Source organism: Stegodyphus dumicola, chromosome 2 (genome assembly GCF_044657685.1).
Source record: "Stegodyphus dumicola isolate Sdum_Otavi_A_Nest chromosome 2, ASM4465768v1".
NCBI lineage: Eukaryota > Metazoa > Arthropoda > Arachnida > Araneae > Eresidae > Stegodyphus > Stegodyphus dumicola.
Genome location: NC_140769.1, coordinates 155,821,830 through 155,837,955, shown reverse-complemented (window position 1 = coordinate 155,837,955; position 16,126 = coordinate 155,821,830). Strand labels below are relative to the sequence as shown.

The window sequence follows — 16,126 nt, the reverse complement described above, 5'->3', positions numbered from 1 at the left end:
CATTTTTTGCAGCAATTCCACTTTTTGTTTAATGGACTTCGAAACATACTTTCGCCTTGTAGTTCCTTTACATATTAGTAAATATATACCGGAAATTCTATTTGACATAATCGAAAGTTCAAGCTTACTTTTATAAAATTGCTCTAACAGTCTGCAAAAAATAATAAGCCAGACCCAATTCGAAGATCAACGCAATCTGCAACATTAACTGAATTAGATAATTTTAGCTTAGTTTATACCGTCTGTTATACATTAAACGCACATGCGTTAATGTATTATGTGCATGCGCACACACATATTTGCAGCCGTAAAGGTCTTACGCGCATGCGTCAATGCGACGCATGCGCAGAAAGTTTGTAGCTTTGAGGTCCGGATTATGGGTGTCCGAATTAACGACTTTTGACTGTCCTGCAGAATTTGCAAAAGTCTTTTCTTAGTTCTCACCATCCACGCATGTGGTAGATAGTAACATCATAATGACGTATTACAGATGATATATTTTAAAAATTTTATTGCCAAACTGGCAAAAATTGTTTTTGTTATTGCCAACCAGGCATGGAGATAGCTAGTAAAATTGTCAAACTGACGTAGGTAAAATTCCATTGTATTGACTAACTGGCAAAGGTGTTTATATAGTTATCACCAACGAGGCATGTGAAAATGTCAAACCGGCATAGTATTATTTTATTTTGTGCCAACCTGGCAAAGTTATTTAAACAATTCTCTCCAATTGGTTAGTGTTAGTTTTGCAATTGACAATTTAAGTCTTGCCAAAATTTTATATATATATACTTTTTAATACAAGTACGATTTATAAGATTCAATTTTAAAAGAAAGCCTATTAAAGGTAACTTGTTCAACATGCCATTCTTAGCTAGGAGTAAAAAGCAGGATTTAAAAGTACCAGCAGAAGAATTAGGTTTAACCGTGAAACCTGAATTTAAGATTGCTCAGTTGCATAAATCAATTACTGAAAGTCCCGAGTGATGAATAATTTACTCGAGACTGGCTGCAATTGGAGAAGAAAAAGAAAGGAAGAATGCGAAAGAGAAGAAAGGGAAAAGGAATGCAAAATGGAAAAGGAACGCAAAAGAGCGTTTGAGTAAGAGAAACTTCAATTGGAAGCTATGGCTGCAAGAGCATAGTCGGTAGAAACTATGCAGTTACCTGAGCAGCCTTTAAAAATCAGAATTCACGATGTCATGCCACATTTCAACCCTAAAGAAGATGAAATAAGTTTATTTCTAGTCTTATTTGAGCGTCAAGCTAAAATTATGAATATACCTGCTGAAAATCAAGTGACTCAACTTATTTCAGTGCTGCCTCCTGTTACTGTTCAGCTTATTCCTAGAGAACCAGAAGAGGATGCGAAAAAGTATGAATATATAAAAACTTTACTGTTACAACGATTTAAATTGATTGCAGAAAAATTTGACAATTATAAACACCAAAAATTTACTGAAAGTACTTGGTATGATTTTTACTATGAATTAAAGAATTATTTAGAAGGATGGCTTAACGGATTAAACATTAAAACTTTTGAACAGCTAAAAGATCTCATACTGGTTGATCAAATTAAAAAGCATACTTATCCTGATTTCAAAGAACATTTTATGGATGAATGGCTTACCATCATTTCACCTACTGAGACGGTTAAAAAAATTGAAGATTTTGAAGATGTGAGAAAAACAATAAAACCAAATTTTTCTGCCAATCAAACTGAGAGAATTACCAAAGGATCATTTAAACCTTGTTAACGATATTTTTGTGAAAAAATTTATATGACAAAAGATATCGACCACGTTGCTTTGAGCGTGGGTCATACGAGCATTTTAAGCCTCAATTGCCTCGCTTAAAACCAAATGAAAAGGTAAATTGCGTATTTTCGAATGATGATTTGTTAGAGACATATACAATTAATGGTTTTGTTAATGAGTATGAAATGCCTATTTTTCAAGACACAGAAGCCACAGTATATGTTATTTCTCGAAAATACATAGATAACACAAAAAAGACTGGAGAACATGCCTGGGTACAATATCTTTTAAATGACCATTTAGTATGTCTACCGTTACCTGAAGTTGAAATTGATTGTGAACTTGGTCATATAAAGACAAAAGCAGCTGTTGTTACAAGTGATCCGGGCAGATAGGTATTGGGTAACAAAACTGCTCAGTTGTTCAAAGATAAACAATTCTTAAATTTAGAAAAGATAAATGCGGTTTCGACACGATCTCAGGTAAAACGATCTCGTGAAGAAGATCGAAGTAGACACACCAAAATGGGGGAACCAGAAGAACTGTCTGTTATTGCGACTGATGAAGATATTTTGCTGCAAGCTGATGAGGAAGACAAAGAAATTAAGAAAGTAATTAATGTTAATTCTAAGGAATTAATTGAATCTCAACATCAAAGCAGATATCAAAGCAGATAGCCTCATTGTTTAGCGAAGCTAAAAGTGAAAAATTTCAGCAAGACAAATCATTTCAAAGTAAAAGAAAATGGGTTGTTGGTGGAAAAGAAAATAGATAAGAAGGGAAATGAAAGGGAATTAATTGTTATTCCTGAAAAATATAGGAATCAAATGCAGAACTATACATCATTGATATAGAACCAAACAAATAATAGTGCTAAAACTCAGGGTAAATTGGTCAATATTCACCCTCCTAAAAGTTAAGCTTCTGTCAATGCTTCACAGAAATCTGACAAACAAACTAAGTGTTTATCTCCTGACGATAAAACTGACGTTATTGATATGCAAGTTGACTCATCTTATTTACCTAGTGATTCATCGTTATTGGATAGTACATATGATTATTCTCCTACCAGTTCCCCAGTTCGTTCTTCTCCAAAATGAAAAGATGTGTTTGACAGTTTGTTAATAGAAGATCAAAGAACTTCTGATAAAAGAACTCATGCAGGTGCTTCCAAAGTTAAAAAATTCAAAATACATTCAGAATCTAAGCATGCATCAGAAAACTTAGCAAAGAGCCATAAACATGATAAAGGATACCAAATTTGCCATATTCAATGAGAATGCAAGTAACAGATAAAAGCAAAAGTTCATCTCACAACGAGCAAAAGCTATCTGAAAAGAAAGGACAGACAAATTTAGCTGATTCTCAGTTAAAAATTCTAGATGAATTACCAAATTCTCCAGTTGAGATGCAAGTCAAGGAGAAGCTTTTATAGGAACTAAACAGACAAGAGTGAGTTGTGGAAGAAGTAAAACTGCCGCAAAAGCCTCTATTACATTCACCTGATTTCAATTAAGAGTTTATTTTGCAAATTGATTTTTCAGATTCAGGTATGGGTGTTATTTTAGCTCAGAAAGATGAACAAGGCAATGAACATCCAGTATTATACCTCAGTAAAAAGCTTACAGAAATTGAAAAAAAGTACTCTACCACAGAAAAGGAATGCGCCGCCATAATATTTGCCGTAAAGAAACTTCAATGTTATTTAGATGGGCATACTAAATTCCTCATCTTGACCAATCATAATCCCCTAGTTTGGCTCAAAAATAATGCGAGTCTAAATCCACAGCTTATGAGTTGGGCACTAGTACTACAACCCAACAATTACATGGTCGTTCATCGAAGTGGTAAAAACCATATAAAAATGTAGATGCATTAAGTCGTACTTCCTAGCCTGATTAAATAATTTATTTCCCTATATAGATGAAAAAACATATTTTATTCTTTCCTCTCTTCCTTACTGTATATTTTTATATTATATGTAGTATGTCAATTAATTATTGTGTTGATATTCTATTGTTTTGGGGAAAAAATGTAAACTTTAAAGTTTATCTGGAGAAGAGAGAGGTTTTAATATCTTGTTATTTAACAAATAACTACATTTATTATTGAAGTGGAAATGCCATATTTATATGATGTAACCGCTGCTCAGCAACATAAGAAATTGTTTAAGATTTAGAATTCTAAAGTTTTTACCAGGTAGTAGACGAATGAAAAATTTGTAACTAAAAGACTGTATTCAAATTATCTCTCTCCGTAAACTAAAAATAAAATTTATGTTTTACTAAGAAGATTATCTGCTACAGTCAAAAGTCGTTAATTCGGACACCCATAATCCGGACTTCAAAGCTAAACTTTCTGCGCATGCGTCGCGCAGACCTTTACGACTGCGAAGATGCTTGTGCGCGTGTGCAAAATACGTTTATGAGTGTGCGTTTAATGTATAACGGACGGTATAAGATAAGCTAACATTATCTAATTATCTATTTCAGTTAAACTTGCAGATTGCGTTGTTCCTTAATCTTTGAATTGGATCCAGCTTATTATTTTTTGCAGACTGTTAGAGCAATTTTACAAAAGTAAGCTTGAACTTTCGATTATGTCAAATAGAATTTCCGATATATATTTACTAATATGTAAAGGATATACAAAGCGAAAGTATCTTTCGGAGTCCATTAAACAAAAAGTGGAATTGCTGCAAAAAATGGATCCTTTGTTTATCTAAACTTTAACGGCTGTTTACCTAAACTTTGTTTATCTTTAACACCGCGGCGGGCGCGCAATGAATTGGAATGTTATGGCGTTTTTGAAATTTTACCTTTAAATTTTCCTAAGTTACCAAAAGGTACCCTACTAATTGACCATAACACCAGAATACTCTTAGCACAGAAAAATACTAGTAACAATAAAGTTGAAAATTTTGCATTGTGTTTATTCCAGATTAACCATTAAAATCCATTTGAGTAAAGACTGGTAAAAATCATGAACACACAAAATAAATTTAACCATTGAATGATCTAAAAAAACTTATTTATTTAACTATTAAAGCAAATGACTGATAATTCATTAGTTAAAAAAATCTAAATATATTCCACAGAAGTTGTACTATTGTTTTCACACATCCAACATTTCTGAGTAATTACTTTTTCCTTTTATGTATAACATCCTTGTAGTTATTATTAAATTTAATATTGCAACAACAAGTAAAACATACCAAAAGAAAAATTATACTATAAATTTAAGAACAATACCCTCCCCAGGGAGCAAAATAATAAAATTAAAAAAAAATTTAACAAGTTACACTATCCACTTCACACCTAATTGCTCAATACAAAAATAATATTTCATAATATTGCACTCCATCACATCAGTTATGATACTGCTATTGCACATAATAATTTTCTATTTACTCCTTTTTTTTTTCCCCTTAAAGTATAGTTTAACCGGAAAAATGTTAAGTATTTATGCTATTACGATCCTACCAACAAAGTTAATCCCTGAGAGTAGCAGAGAGGCTCAAACAAAGATATTACAAATCAATCCTCACCAAGCACGCACTCCAAAGTTGAATTACATAATTTCATGAAGAACTTATTTTTCTTTTACAATTAAGTTAAGTTACAATAATAAAATAAATTAAATCCTTAGTCAATTTAATACTTTACTTAATCGACACACAAAAATGATTTCAGTTGAGTTAGGTTAACTTGGTCAACCACAAAAAAAAAAAAAAAAAAAAAAAATTAATGCTCAACACATCAAATTAATTCAATCATTTAACTGCAGAATTCTATATCATTTATCTAACCGGGAAAGAAAACAAAAAAAAAAAAAAAAAAACTTATCTGGACCAGAGGCAAGCAGTTGCTGAGTAGCAGGCAAAATCAAACCATATGAAAAAAAATTGTCCCTTGAAGCTCAGGAGTAAAGCCGGCAGCAAGTTGCAGGAAAGGTATTCGTTGATTATATGGAGGTTATCACGGGAGCCGAGGAGGTTTTCTATTTGATACAGGATGAACAAGGAAGTTCCCATATTTCAGGATGGTTGAAATACAGTCCAGGACTTGGATACGACAGCTGTCAGCAAGGAGAAAAATTTCAGCTCAGGAATCCGTCAGTGGAAAAGGCGAGTCCGACTTCTAAGTTCATAGAAGCAGCGGTAGTTGACCAACCAAATAAAAAAAACTACTGTCGGAGGAAGCAAGAAGCTAATGAAGAATTTCTATGGTAGAGAACTAGGTAGAGACATCTTTCTAGATGACGATTTTCAGCATTATATTTCTTGAGAACTTAAATGTAAATACACAAACGCATACACCAAAAAGAAAAAACTGATGCAACGAAGAATTAGGTGGAGACAATGATACCCGTAAACCAGGGCCCGCGCTCAAGGCGCAGAGGCACGAGGCCCGTAGCTCTATCGGGTAAGTAAATCATTTTCTCAGCAGAATCTGCTGCCGTCACGTACAGCATCAGAAAGGAAATAAAAAAAAGCAGAAGACGTGTCAAAAAAGTGTGCTCGTCTCCCAAAACAACCTGTTAAAAGGGAGGACACAGGACTGCCAAGTTGGCACAACCCACTCTTCGCCAAAAGTTAAAATAGTTGCAATAACAGCATTCCCTCATAAAATAAAAACATCTGCCCTGTTAGCAAATTCTAAATCTAACATGCTAACAGATGCTAACTAAAACGTATACCAAATTCCTACAAACATAAAATTCAAAAAAATGAAATGTTTAATAAACTAAATTCCATCTGTTAGCAAATTCGCCAAATCCACAACTTTGAAACCTCAACGGAAATTCTACGTCGCCAAACCCTCGCCAAAATAACCCCACCTTGTGGAAGGGGAAATTAAGAATTTCAACAACCCTGCAAGCGGTCCCAATGAAAGAATTCTGAAACTCGCAAAAAGTGACTTTTCAACCGGAAAGAGGGCATTTCATCCCCCTTTAACGAAATCACAAGCAAACGAAGAAAAATCTACTAATTAAAGCTCATAACTGAAATGCAATTAAAGTTAGAAAAACGAAAGTTATGTCAAATTAAAGAGCTAATTTTTCTGCAACTAATGACATTAAATACTAAGAAATCAAATTAATTTTTGACATGAAAAACTGAGTTTATTACGTGAAAAAAATTCATCTAAATCCATTGTTTGCGTGTACAAGATTGAAGACGCAGTTCGCGTAAACTCGGAAAGCCAAAATATATTACACTAGAATTAATAAGCCAAAAAAGAATATAACCAAACTTGTGTAGCTCAAATTTTGAATAATTACAAATTAAAATTTTGATTTTTATGAATCACTTAATTAAATTAAATTCGCTACACAACAGGAAGTTGATCTGTCAGCACTATCCTTATCTTCAGGGCAGATGTTTTTATTTTATTTGGCTTATAATTCCTTACTAAATGTAGTATTTCATCTCGATGTACTTCGTCTTTGATATGATTTAAATCAAATTCCTCGTCATTGTAATTCGCTTCCGATAGTGAAGAAAGTGACAGAGGTTACTGAAAACGAAAAAATTTCGATTGACAAATTAGTCGGTATTCTCGACACAGCAATTATAGGACTTGAACAGCGGAATTTTCTAACTGAACAGGAAATTATGTCTGTTTATAGAATTAAAGAGAATGTATTATCACATAAAAAACGAAGCAACTTAAACAACTTACATTGAAAGAAATGTTTAATAGAGTAAACAAATAAATAGGTTTATCTTTACAATATGGTAACTGGTAGTTTGGCGACATTTTGGAGGCGATAAACGTTACTACCTGGGACTTTGGTAATAATGTGAGCAGTACTCAGTTCCGATTATGCATTATTTTGCGTGAGGGAAATGACAGATCATGGGATATGTCATGTGATATTAATGGACGAATTATGGTTCTTTAATCGGAAAAGGGGGGAAATCGGGAAAAAATCTGGAAATTTTGTATTTAGCTTTATTCTGTGTTGTGTGAAACAGTGTTGGTTAATTTTTGGATCCCATGGCCCTAACTAAAGTGAATTCAAAATGGGTATTTAGGCATTGTGATAAAGAGAAGTTTGCTTTTTATTTAGCGGAGGAAGTATGGAGGAAAAATTCGCAGAAAAAATCTTTCAATAATTTTATTGAATGAATTAGAAAAGTGTATCCGCCACGTAATCAAGATTCTGAAGAAGATTAGGTAAGTTAGTATTTTTAATTATTTGAGGATATTATTTTTATGCATTGTTCTAAATGTAAGGTGGAAAGGAATTTGGTATTATTGGGAAAATTGTTATTAGCAATGATTTAGTTTAAAGTAATTAGGATTGTAAGGTAATTTTTATTAATTTAATGTATGTGCTCATTTATATTTTAAGTAGTGTTTTTGAATTTAATTATATTTTAATGAAATGATAGTTATTTTGTGAATTTTATGTTTGTAGGAATTTGGTATATGTTTTAGTTGAAGTAAACGTGCATGGAAATAATTTAAATATCTGACACTAAGTATTTGTAATGGTTGCGGTATGAATTCGTTGCTGAAGTTTATAATATAATAGATGATTTAGAGGTAAAAGTTTTTGGATATTTAATTTATTTTATATGTGGAAATGTTCATATTTGGAAAGGGTAAATACTTTTTCGTGATCAGGTAATTTCATATATGTTCTTTTTACCGGGTTTAAAGATTGAGAAAATTGTCATGTATTTTCGTGAAATTTTTCTAATTTATGAGAAAAAAGCAGTGTACATGGATATAGTGAAGAGTGTGTGCAATGCCATTTTTGTGCAATTCTGGGATGTTTTTTTAAGTAAAAATAAGTCGGCGTGTACATGGTTTATGTGTATGTGTTATTTTGAAAAATGCGTAAGGAGTATGGTATTGTGCACTTTTTCCCAATTTTGCAGTGAATATTTGTCATGATTAAGCAGTTTTGTTTGATAAAATTTCTAGCATAAGTGTAATTCGGCTAGTAGATTGTTAGAAGAAGTGTTCAGTAGATAAAAAGAAAAGAAACATGTCTTTACTTCGTGAAGACAAAATGGTGGTGGGAAAAAAAAATAGAGGGTTGCTGTAGAAGAGTTGGTCGCCAAATTTTCGCCAAGTTACCATAATGTAAAGATCAACTAATAAATATTAAGCTTTTTTTCATAAATTTTGATACCCTTTAGATCATAATTGTTCTTTATTTCATAAATTACGGTTTGATATTTTTAATTTTATAATTTCTGCATGCCATCTTACCAGATTTAAACTGATGATCTATAATCCGGAAAAATCAATAATCCGGAATCGCCGAAGTCCCGACGAGTCCGGATTAACGACTTTTGACTGTATCTGCAATTACTGCAAAATACATTACAATATATACATAGAAAAGAGAGAAAGAAAGAGAGCCTTTAACATAATTATCAGCTCCCTACACTACTCCTATAGCTGACATAACACATTTTTATTATTAACTTAATAACAAGACATCTTGCTTGAAGTATATTCGTATGCATAATTTACCAAATATATGGATCAGGATTATTTATTACATAGCAATGACACCGAAGGCTATCTGTTTAAAGCAGGGCTTCTTAAACATTTTTCAGTTACTATCCCTTTTTATCACCGAGATTTTTTCTGCAACTGCATATTATTTACAAAAATTTTGTAGGACCTCATAAGCATTGCGCAAATCCGACACACATACGAGTGAAACTGTCAATTTTTTCACTTGTACTGTAATATACTACTGTAGTTTTAGGTCATTAACTTTGATCTCTAATTTGCAGACATAGAACAATGTGAAAATTTTAAGTAAGTAACAGATGAAATGACAGCGTCACATGCAAAGCAAATAAAATAAACACTTCTTTATAAAAAGAATGCGTCGAAACATTTTCGTTTTTTCTTTAGCTGTATTGACGTATCAGGGGCTTAGTTAGAGGGGGGCATCTGTCCCCGGGCGCAGAATCCAAGGGGCGCCATACTGATGTTACGACATTTTAGAATTAAATGTTTTCCATCCTTGGCAAGCAGTAGGGGGCGCAAAATTTTCAGTTGTCCCTGGGCGCTGAAAACCCTAGCTACGACTCTGTGTCGTATCCTTATCTATTTTCAGATACATTGTATACAAATATTTGGTAATTGTAAAATTGTTATAAGAAATATCAAGACATTATTATTAGAAATATCAAAACTACTGAAATTTTTGGTGACTACCTGCTGCAGGACCCACGACCGCCCACGGTTTAAGAAACTCTGGTTTAAAGGAAGGGATGCTTTCATGGAAGATTTCAAGCTTTCTTAAGGGATTTACACAGTAAAATTGAATTTTTTACTTAATTAATGTAAGCATATTAACAACGTAGGAGTTAAAATTCAAATTTACATATTCTTTAAAATGGTTTATACGTTATATAACAATATCAATGGCTTACAACAAGTACTCACAACATGAACCGGTATTCCAGCTGCTTTCCTTAATATATTATCGTTTACTAGAGCAAGTAAATTTGAAACAGAATGTATTAATTCTGTTACAACAGTTGACCTTGAAAAGCGACCTGTAAAGAAAGTATACACATAATTATTACTAAATTTATATGCTGGAAAACCCTCATTTCTCAATTAGCAGGAATTACAAAAAATATACGAATAAGTAAGTAATCCTGAAATTAATTTTATCAGAATATTACAGAGTCTTAATTTTTAAAAATTATCATTACCAGCCGCAATATATGACATCCATTTTAATGCAACTTCGATTTCATTAGCTAACAAAGGATTTTTTGTAACAAAATATTTGTAATTATCTAAATAATTTACTAATGTTGTAGCCATTTAAATCGCAAAGTGGTTTCTGTAATTTAATGTAAAGCGGCTAGATTAACTAAAATCTATATTTTAAGATATTTAACTACCACGGAGTATATTCACTCCGCTGATAGCAATCACAGCAATTTTTACGGCAATTTAATATTTACATTGAAGTGTTGCCTATTCACAAAGAAGAATATAAAGTTATTAATAAGAAAATGAAATGATGAACAAGGCTAATTAATACAGTACTAATTAGTTTATTTAAACTTTCGGAAATCTATACTAATAAATTCTAAAAACAAAAGCTATAAAAACGCATGAAAATTATGATTAAAAGAGTTGGAGGAAGTATGGAAAATAATCTGAGAAAGCGTGAAGTGAAGTAAATTTAACATTATAACGCAAAAGTAATATTTTGAGAGCGAATTAGTTAATATTTCGTATAATAAGTGTTTACTGATATAAAAATATTCCTCATTTTTTATTTCTTTTCACAGTTAACTGTGAAACGAATGTTTTTTTTAGTTTCGCTCTTGCGGTAAATTTGAAAGACAATACGCTTAAAAGAAATCGAAGCCTTATTAGAAAAACTCAATGCCTCTCAAATTTTGTCAAGAAACTGATTTATGTATCATGCTTTTTTTTTTTCTTATTTTATATGAATGAAAGCTATGAAGTACTGATAAGGTAATCCTTAATCCAGGTATTTGGAGTATTGTCGAAATTTCCAGAATTATGAACCGGATAATAATTATTTTTAAATGTTTAAAAAAAATACTGTTTTCAGCTTAAAAAATTATATCCTGTGATATAATTAAGATTTTCCATGAGCATTATTCACTTGAAAAATCAGATGTCGTCTGCATCTGTTTTGAAATATTTTTGGATTCGAATATCGAGCAGACGAAATTCGAATGTGAAAAAGTTTTATTTTGGGAATCGAGCTTCCGTTGCACTTTTTGGCTGGTATCAGAGGTTAGTATTCTTTCATATTTAGTTTTTGGCTTTTAAATGTACTTTTCTAAGTAATTTGAAAGTTTTGTTCATTCCAAACTCCATTTGTTGTGCAAAATTTTTATAGTATATTAAATAATAAACTAAATATTTTATAATCTCTTTATTTAATCTGCTTTCTAATGCTTGGACATGTTTTGCCCAATACAATAGCCATATAAGTAACTAATGAAAACTTAAAGTATACCTATTTGTAGAGGAAGGTAATTTTATTTTTAATTTGACATTTTTAATGGTTAAATTTATAAACATTAAGTTTTTAGTACACAAATATGAAATTTCTGTGTTTGAAACTTGTGTTGTTTTCTCGGTAAAAATGATGTTCTACTGCTTCAATTATTAAATTATTTAAAAAGATGAATCAGTGTTAGGAATATAGATGTGATTGTGTAAGAAAAATTATGGTACAAAAGTTAGCTCTAAAGAGCTAATATCTATTCTAATATAGATACACTGGCTCACATTTGTTTTCAGATATTTTAGTTTTTCAAGTTTTATTTGGAAATATAAGTTACTGAATACTAGCTAAATGACTGTTTTTCATTCATATATACTATTATCTTCTTAAAGTCTGCTTGTTTTCAAAATATGTATATGTACTGAAAGCATTTTTGGTAAAATGAATAGTTGATTTGAAATTTTTCATACCAACATGAGAATTTGATACTTTGAAAGAAAAATCATTTACATTTAACAAAATCATGCAAATAATGGGACATTCAACATTTTGTTGATATCCTTTAGCTAAAATTGCACTTTGGCATGTATTCAGTTAATATCTTTGTTTAAGAATTTTCCATTTTGTTCTATTCTTTCATAAAAATTGCTTTTATTATGCCTTTAAAAAAATTATCATTATTTTCTCTTAATTCCTTTGCATGTTTGATATGATATAAGTCCAGAGGGCATGAAGGATTCTGATAGTTTTAGGACATCACCAGAAGTGAACATTTAGGGCAGTATGTTAGGATTATTATCTTAATAGAACTTGAATTTTTCCATATTTTCTTGCAAATGCTTTCAGGTTTTCATTAAAAATATTGTATAGTTATACTGATTTCCATATTATTTTTTATAAAAACTAAATTTCCCATGCCACAGGCAACGAAGCATCCCTAAAACATTGTCTCTAGCCTCATTTTTAACAGTAGGCTATTGATCTTTTAAATTCAGTTCTTCATTTGGCTTCACTTACAATAATTCATCCATCTGTCATAAATGTATTAAATTTCAGTACATCTGCAAATATAACATTTTTTGGTACTATTCTGTTTTGAGGGCCGTAAAAAAATTGCAGCAAAAATGTATGTTTAATCTTCAGATTATGGTAACTTGGCGATTTTTTGGCGAAAATACGCTTATGCTAGAACTTTTATGAAACAAAAGTGCTTAACCATGACGAAGATTAGGTGCAAAATTGGGAGAAAGTGTAGAATCGCCCACTGCTTGTCGCGTTTTTAAGAATTGCTCATACACAGTATCCATGTACACGTCGACCTATTTTCACTTAAAAAAACATCCCAGAATTGCACAAAAATGGCATTGTGCACACTTGACTTTATCCATGTACACTGCTAAAGTCCTAGCGAGTAACCTTTATCGCCTTACCAAAATGTTGCCAAACTACCTGTTACCATATTCCAAAGACTAGCCCGAACTACCTGTTACCATATTCCAAAGATTAGCCAAATGTATGCGCAAACGCGCCCATTTAACAGCGCGCCACATCTAGCGTACGCCCTGATTTCAGATTGCGTAAGTTTAGATAGTTCTATATTTTTTAAGACGCCATTGAAATACGAGTTTAATTTTTAAATCCTTTTTTGATATCCTATGAATTTAACAATTACCCATAATGAAAAGCCGGCAATAGAATTTTGGGTAAAATGCAGAATCATCCACTGCTTGGCGCGTTTTTAAAAACTGCGCATACTCGATATCCATGTGCAGATCAACCTATTTTCACTTAAAAAAAAAACCTAAAATTGCACAAAAATGGCACTGCGCACACGCTTGACATTATCTATGTACACATCGACCTATTTTCACTTAAAAGGTAAAAGAAAATTGACAAAAATCCAATTGTTTTTACACGTGTAAAAAGCGGCGAACAAATAAGTGAGCGATTCTGCACTTAACCGAGAATATTTTCAAAGAAAAGGCATCATTCATTATAGAAAATTACGTTTGAACAACCAACAAGATGAAATTATGCTTTAGCGATAAGTCGGTAGCGAAATATCGATGCAGGCATCCATTCAGTTATGTTTAGCAATTTTTATATAAATTATAATAATGATTTGAAATAGTTATTTACTCTTATGCTTCCATTCAGTCATGTTTAGCCTTTTTCATATAAATTATAATAATAAAAAAAGTATTATATGAAATTAACCTTTCATCTAAATTAAAACATCAATCTTAGATAGTTATTTACTATTATACTTCCTTTCTTGCCGCAATTATTAGGGTTGTCGCAAATCTTTTTGGCAGCATTGGCATCAACAATTTGGCGATTTTTTACGGCCCTCGAAACCGAATAGTACCAAATAATTTATTTGAAAAGCATTAATCAGTAACTCACATAACAATTTGGTCACTCAGAAATATACATGAAAGAAAATGTTTTGGTAGATTATGTGTTTTGTTATAATATTTTGTTTTAAATGAAAATAAAGATAAGAATTGTGATCTGTATTTGGAAATTACTTGTTTAAAAAAATATATTAACTATTCCATATCTGAAGTAAACATGGTAAGATACTACAAATTAATGGCAAATTCTGTGATAAATTTAATTATTCATCAATCTAAAGATGGTAAAAATATTCAAAATAATCCAAAAAGCAATGGATAATAAAGTTTTTGATGTTATAAAATGATGGAATAGTGTGAAACTATTGAAACTGCATTATGGTCTGGATCACATTTCAAGTTAACATCAGGGAATCGCAGATTTATTCCAGAAAAAGTCGAACAAGACCATGTGGTGATGGCGATAAGGAGCGTGCCTTGCGCCCTCCGATAAGTGTGGCAACCCTAAAGGAGAAGTTTCTTTCGAGTAGCGATCAGAGCGAAACAGGCTGGCTGTCGAGGAGTGTGCGCGAAGTTTAGAAATAAAGCTAAATTTTTATTTTGCACTATGTCTTGTTAATATTTATATTAATGCAGTAAGAACATAATCTGTGATATGGAATGCGAGGATTGGCGGTAACAATACAATAGGAAATCACTATAATGGTGACCCGGACTGTGTTAAATCAGGCCGTATGAACAGTTCTCAAGCACTTTCGGTTTTGACTACAAGCCATCACTCAAGATCTCCAAACCAGAAGTAATGGATTACATCGGTTTTCATCCTCTGAATCACAGATGAGTAGTAATTATAGATCATTTTATAATTCTGTTTTCTACTTATCATTTAATTTCATTTTCTTTAGTTAAATTTTTGCTTTTATTTTAGCTTAAAAACCTTGCACAATGTCTGAAGTTCATGCCATCCAAATTCCGGTTTATAACCGATCGGACCCATCTTTATGGTTTATTATGTGTGAAAGTACCTTTGCTCTTGCCACCCCCAAACCTATCACAGAATCCATTACTAAATATAATTATGTAGTTGTTCATCTTCCAGATATTGCATCAATAGTACAGGATTTACTTATGAAACCAGACCCTATTGATCCATATGCAAAGCTCAAAACTGAGTTAATAAATTGTTCAGGAGAATCTTCTCAGCAAGAAATTCGCCAATTATTATCTGGAGAGGAATTAGGTTCTTGAAAACCTTCCGATTTGCTTAGAAATATGAAACACCGAGCAGAATCTTTAAATGTTCCTGATAACTTAATGTTAGAATTATTCCTTCAACGTTTGCCTTCGACTGTTTAGTCTATTTTGGCAGCGGTTTCCAATTTAACTGTAGATAAAGCTGTAGAAATTGCCGACAGAATTTTAGAAGTAAATCCAACCCCAGGGACTTGTGCCTTTGCTCGCACAGTCGATCAGTCTTTTGAGGATAAATTATTTAAACAAATAGAAAAATTAAACAAACATATTGATCGCATTTATCTTTCTCGTGGTCACTCGACAAATCACGGAGATCGCAATAAGGAAAGAAGCAATTCCAAAAGGAGAGATTATTCTGTTTGCTGGTATCAAAGACGTTTTGGGAAAAAGTGTAGAGAAGACAAATGTACAAAACCTTGTTCATGGCTGAGAAACGAAACCAGCAAAGAATAGAGGCGACTTATTCTTTGCCTCAAGTTTCACGTCGCCTGTTTGTTCGTGACCGTAGAACAAACCTTTCATTCTTGGTCGATACCGGCTCTGACGTGTCCTTACTTCCAGCAAATAATTCTCAAAAACGGAATTCTCCCCAACAAACACTTTTCGCTGCTAATTCTTCCACTATTCATGTTTATGGTCAAAAAACACTTTCTTTGGATTTCAAATTAAGACAACAGTTTACATGGACTTTTCTTATAGCAAATGTTAGTACACCCATTCTTGGAGCAGATTTTCTGCATTTCTTTGAATTGGTGCCTGATCTCAGAAACA

The 16,126-nt window shown here is 32.0% G+C and overlaps 2 protein-coding genes across 8 annotated transcripts in view; one reads left to right on the top strand and one right to left on the bottom strand.

The window, feature by feature from the left end:
• Pex16 (peroxisomal biogenesis factor 16) overlaps positions 1–10,718 on the bottom strand; it is a 61,281-nt gene extending 50,563 nt beyond the window's left edge. Inside the window, exons 1-2 of the mRNA XM_035361938.2 lie at positions 10,459–10,718; positions 10,184–10,296 (exon numbers count right to left, since the gene is read on the bottom strand). Of these exons, the coding sequence (XP_035217829.1) occupies positions 10,184–10,296; positions 10,459–10,573 (228 nt within the window). The 5' untranslated portion in view covers positions 10,574–10,718. The remainder of the gene's footprint in view (positions 1–10,183; positions 10,297–10,458) is intronic.
• Positions 10,719–10,948: 230 nt separating this feature from the next.
• The window catches only part of LOC118191136 (double-strand-break repair protein rad21 homolog), a 149,190-nt gene continuing 144,012 nt past the window's right edge, over positions 10,949–16,126 (top strand). For 4 of the 7 annotated variants that reach the window (XM_085811356.1, XM_085811354.1, XM_085811355.1 and 1 more), the window contains exon 1: positions 10,949–11,527. Coding sequence is in view for 1 of the 7 variants with exons in the window: in XM_085811357.1 (XP_085667483.1) it covers positions 11,379–11,527 (149 nt within the window). In the remaining 6 variants the exon portion in view is untranslated. The remainder of the gene's footprint in view (positions 11,528–16,126) is intronic. The other 3 variants (XM_085811353.1, XM_085811352.1, XM_085811357.1) reach the window with 2 other exon arrangements.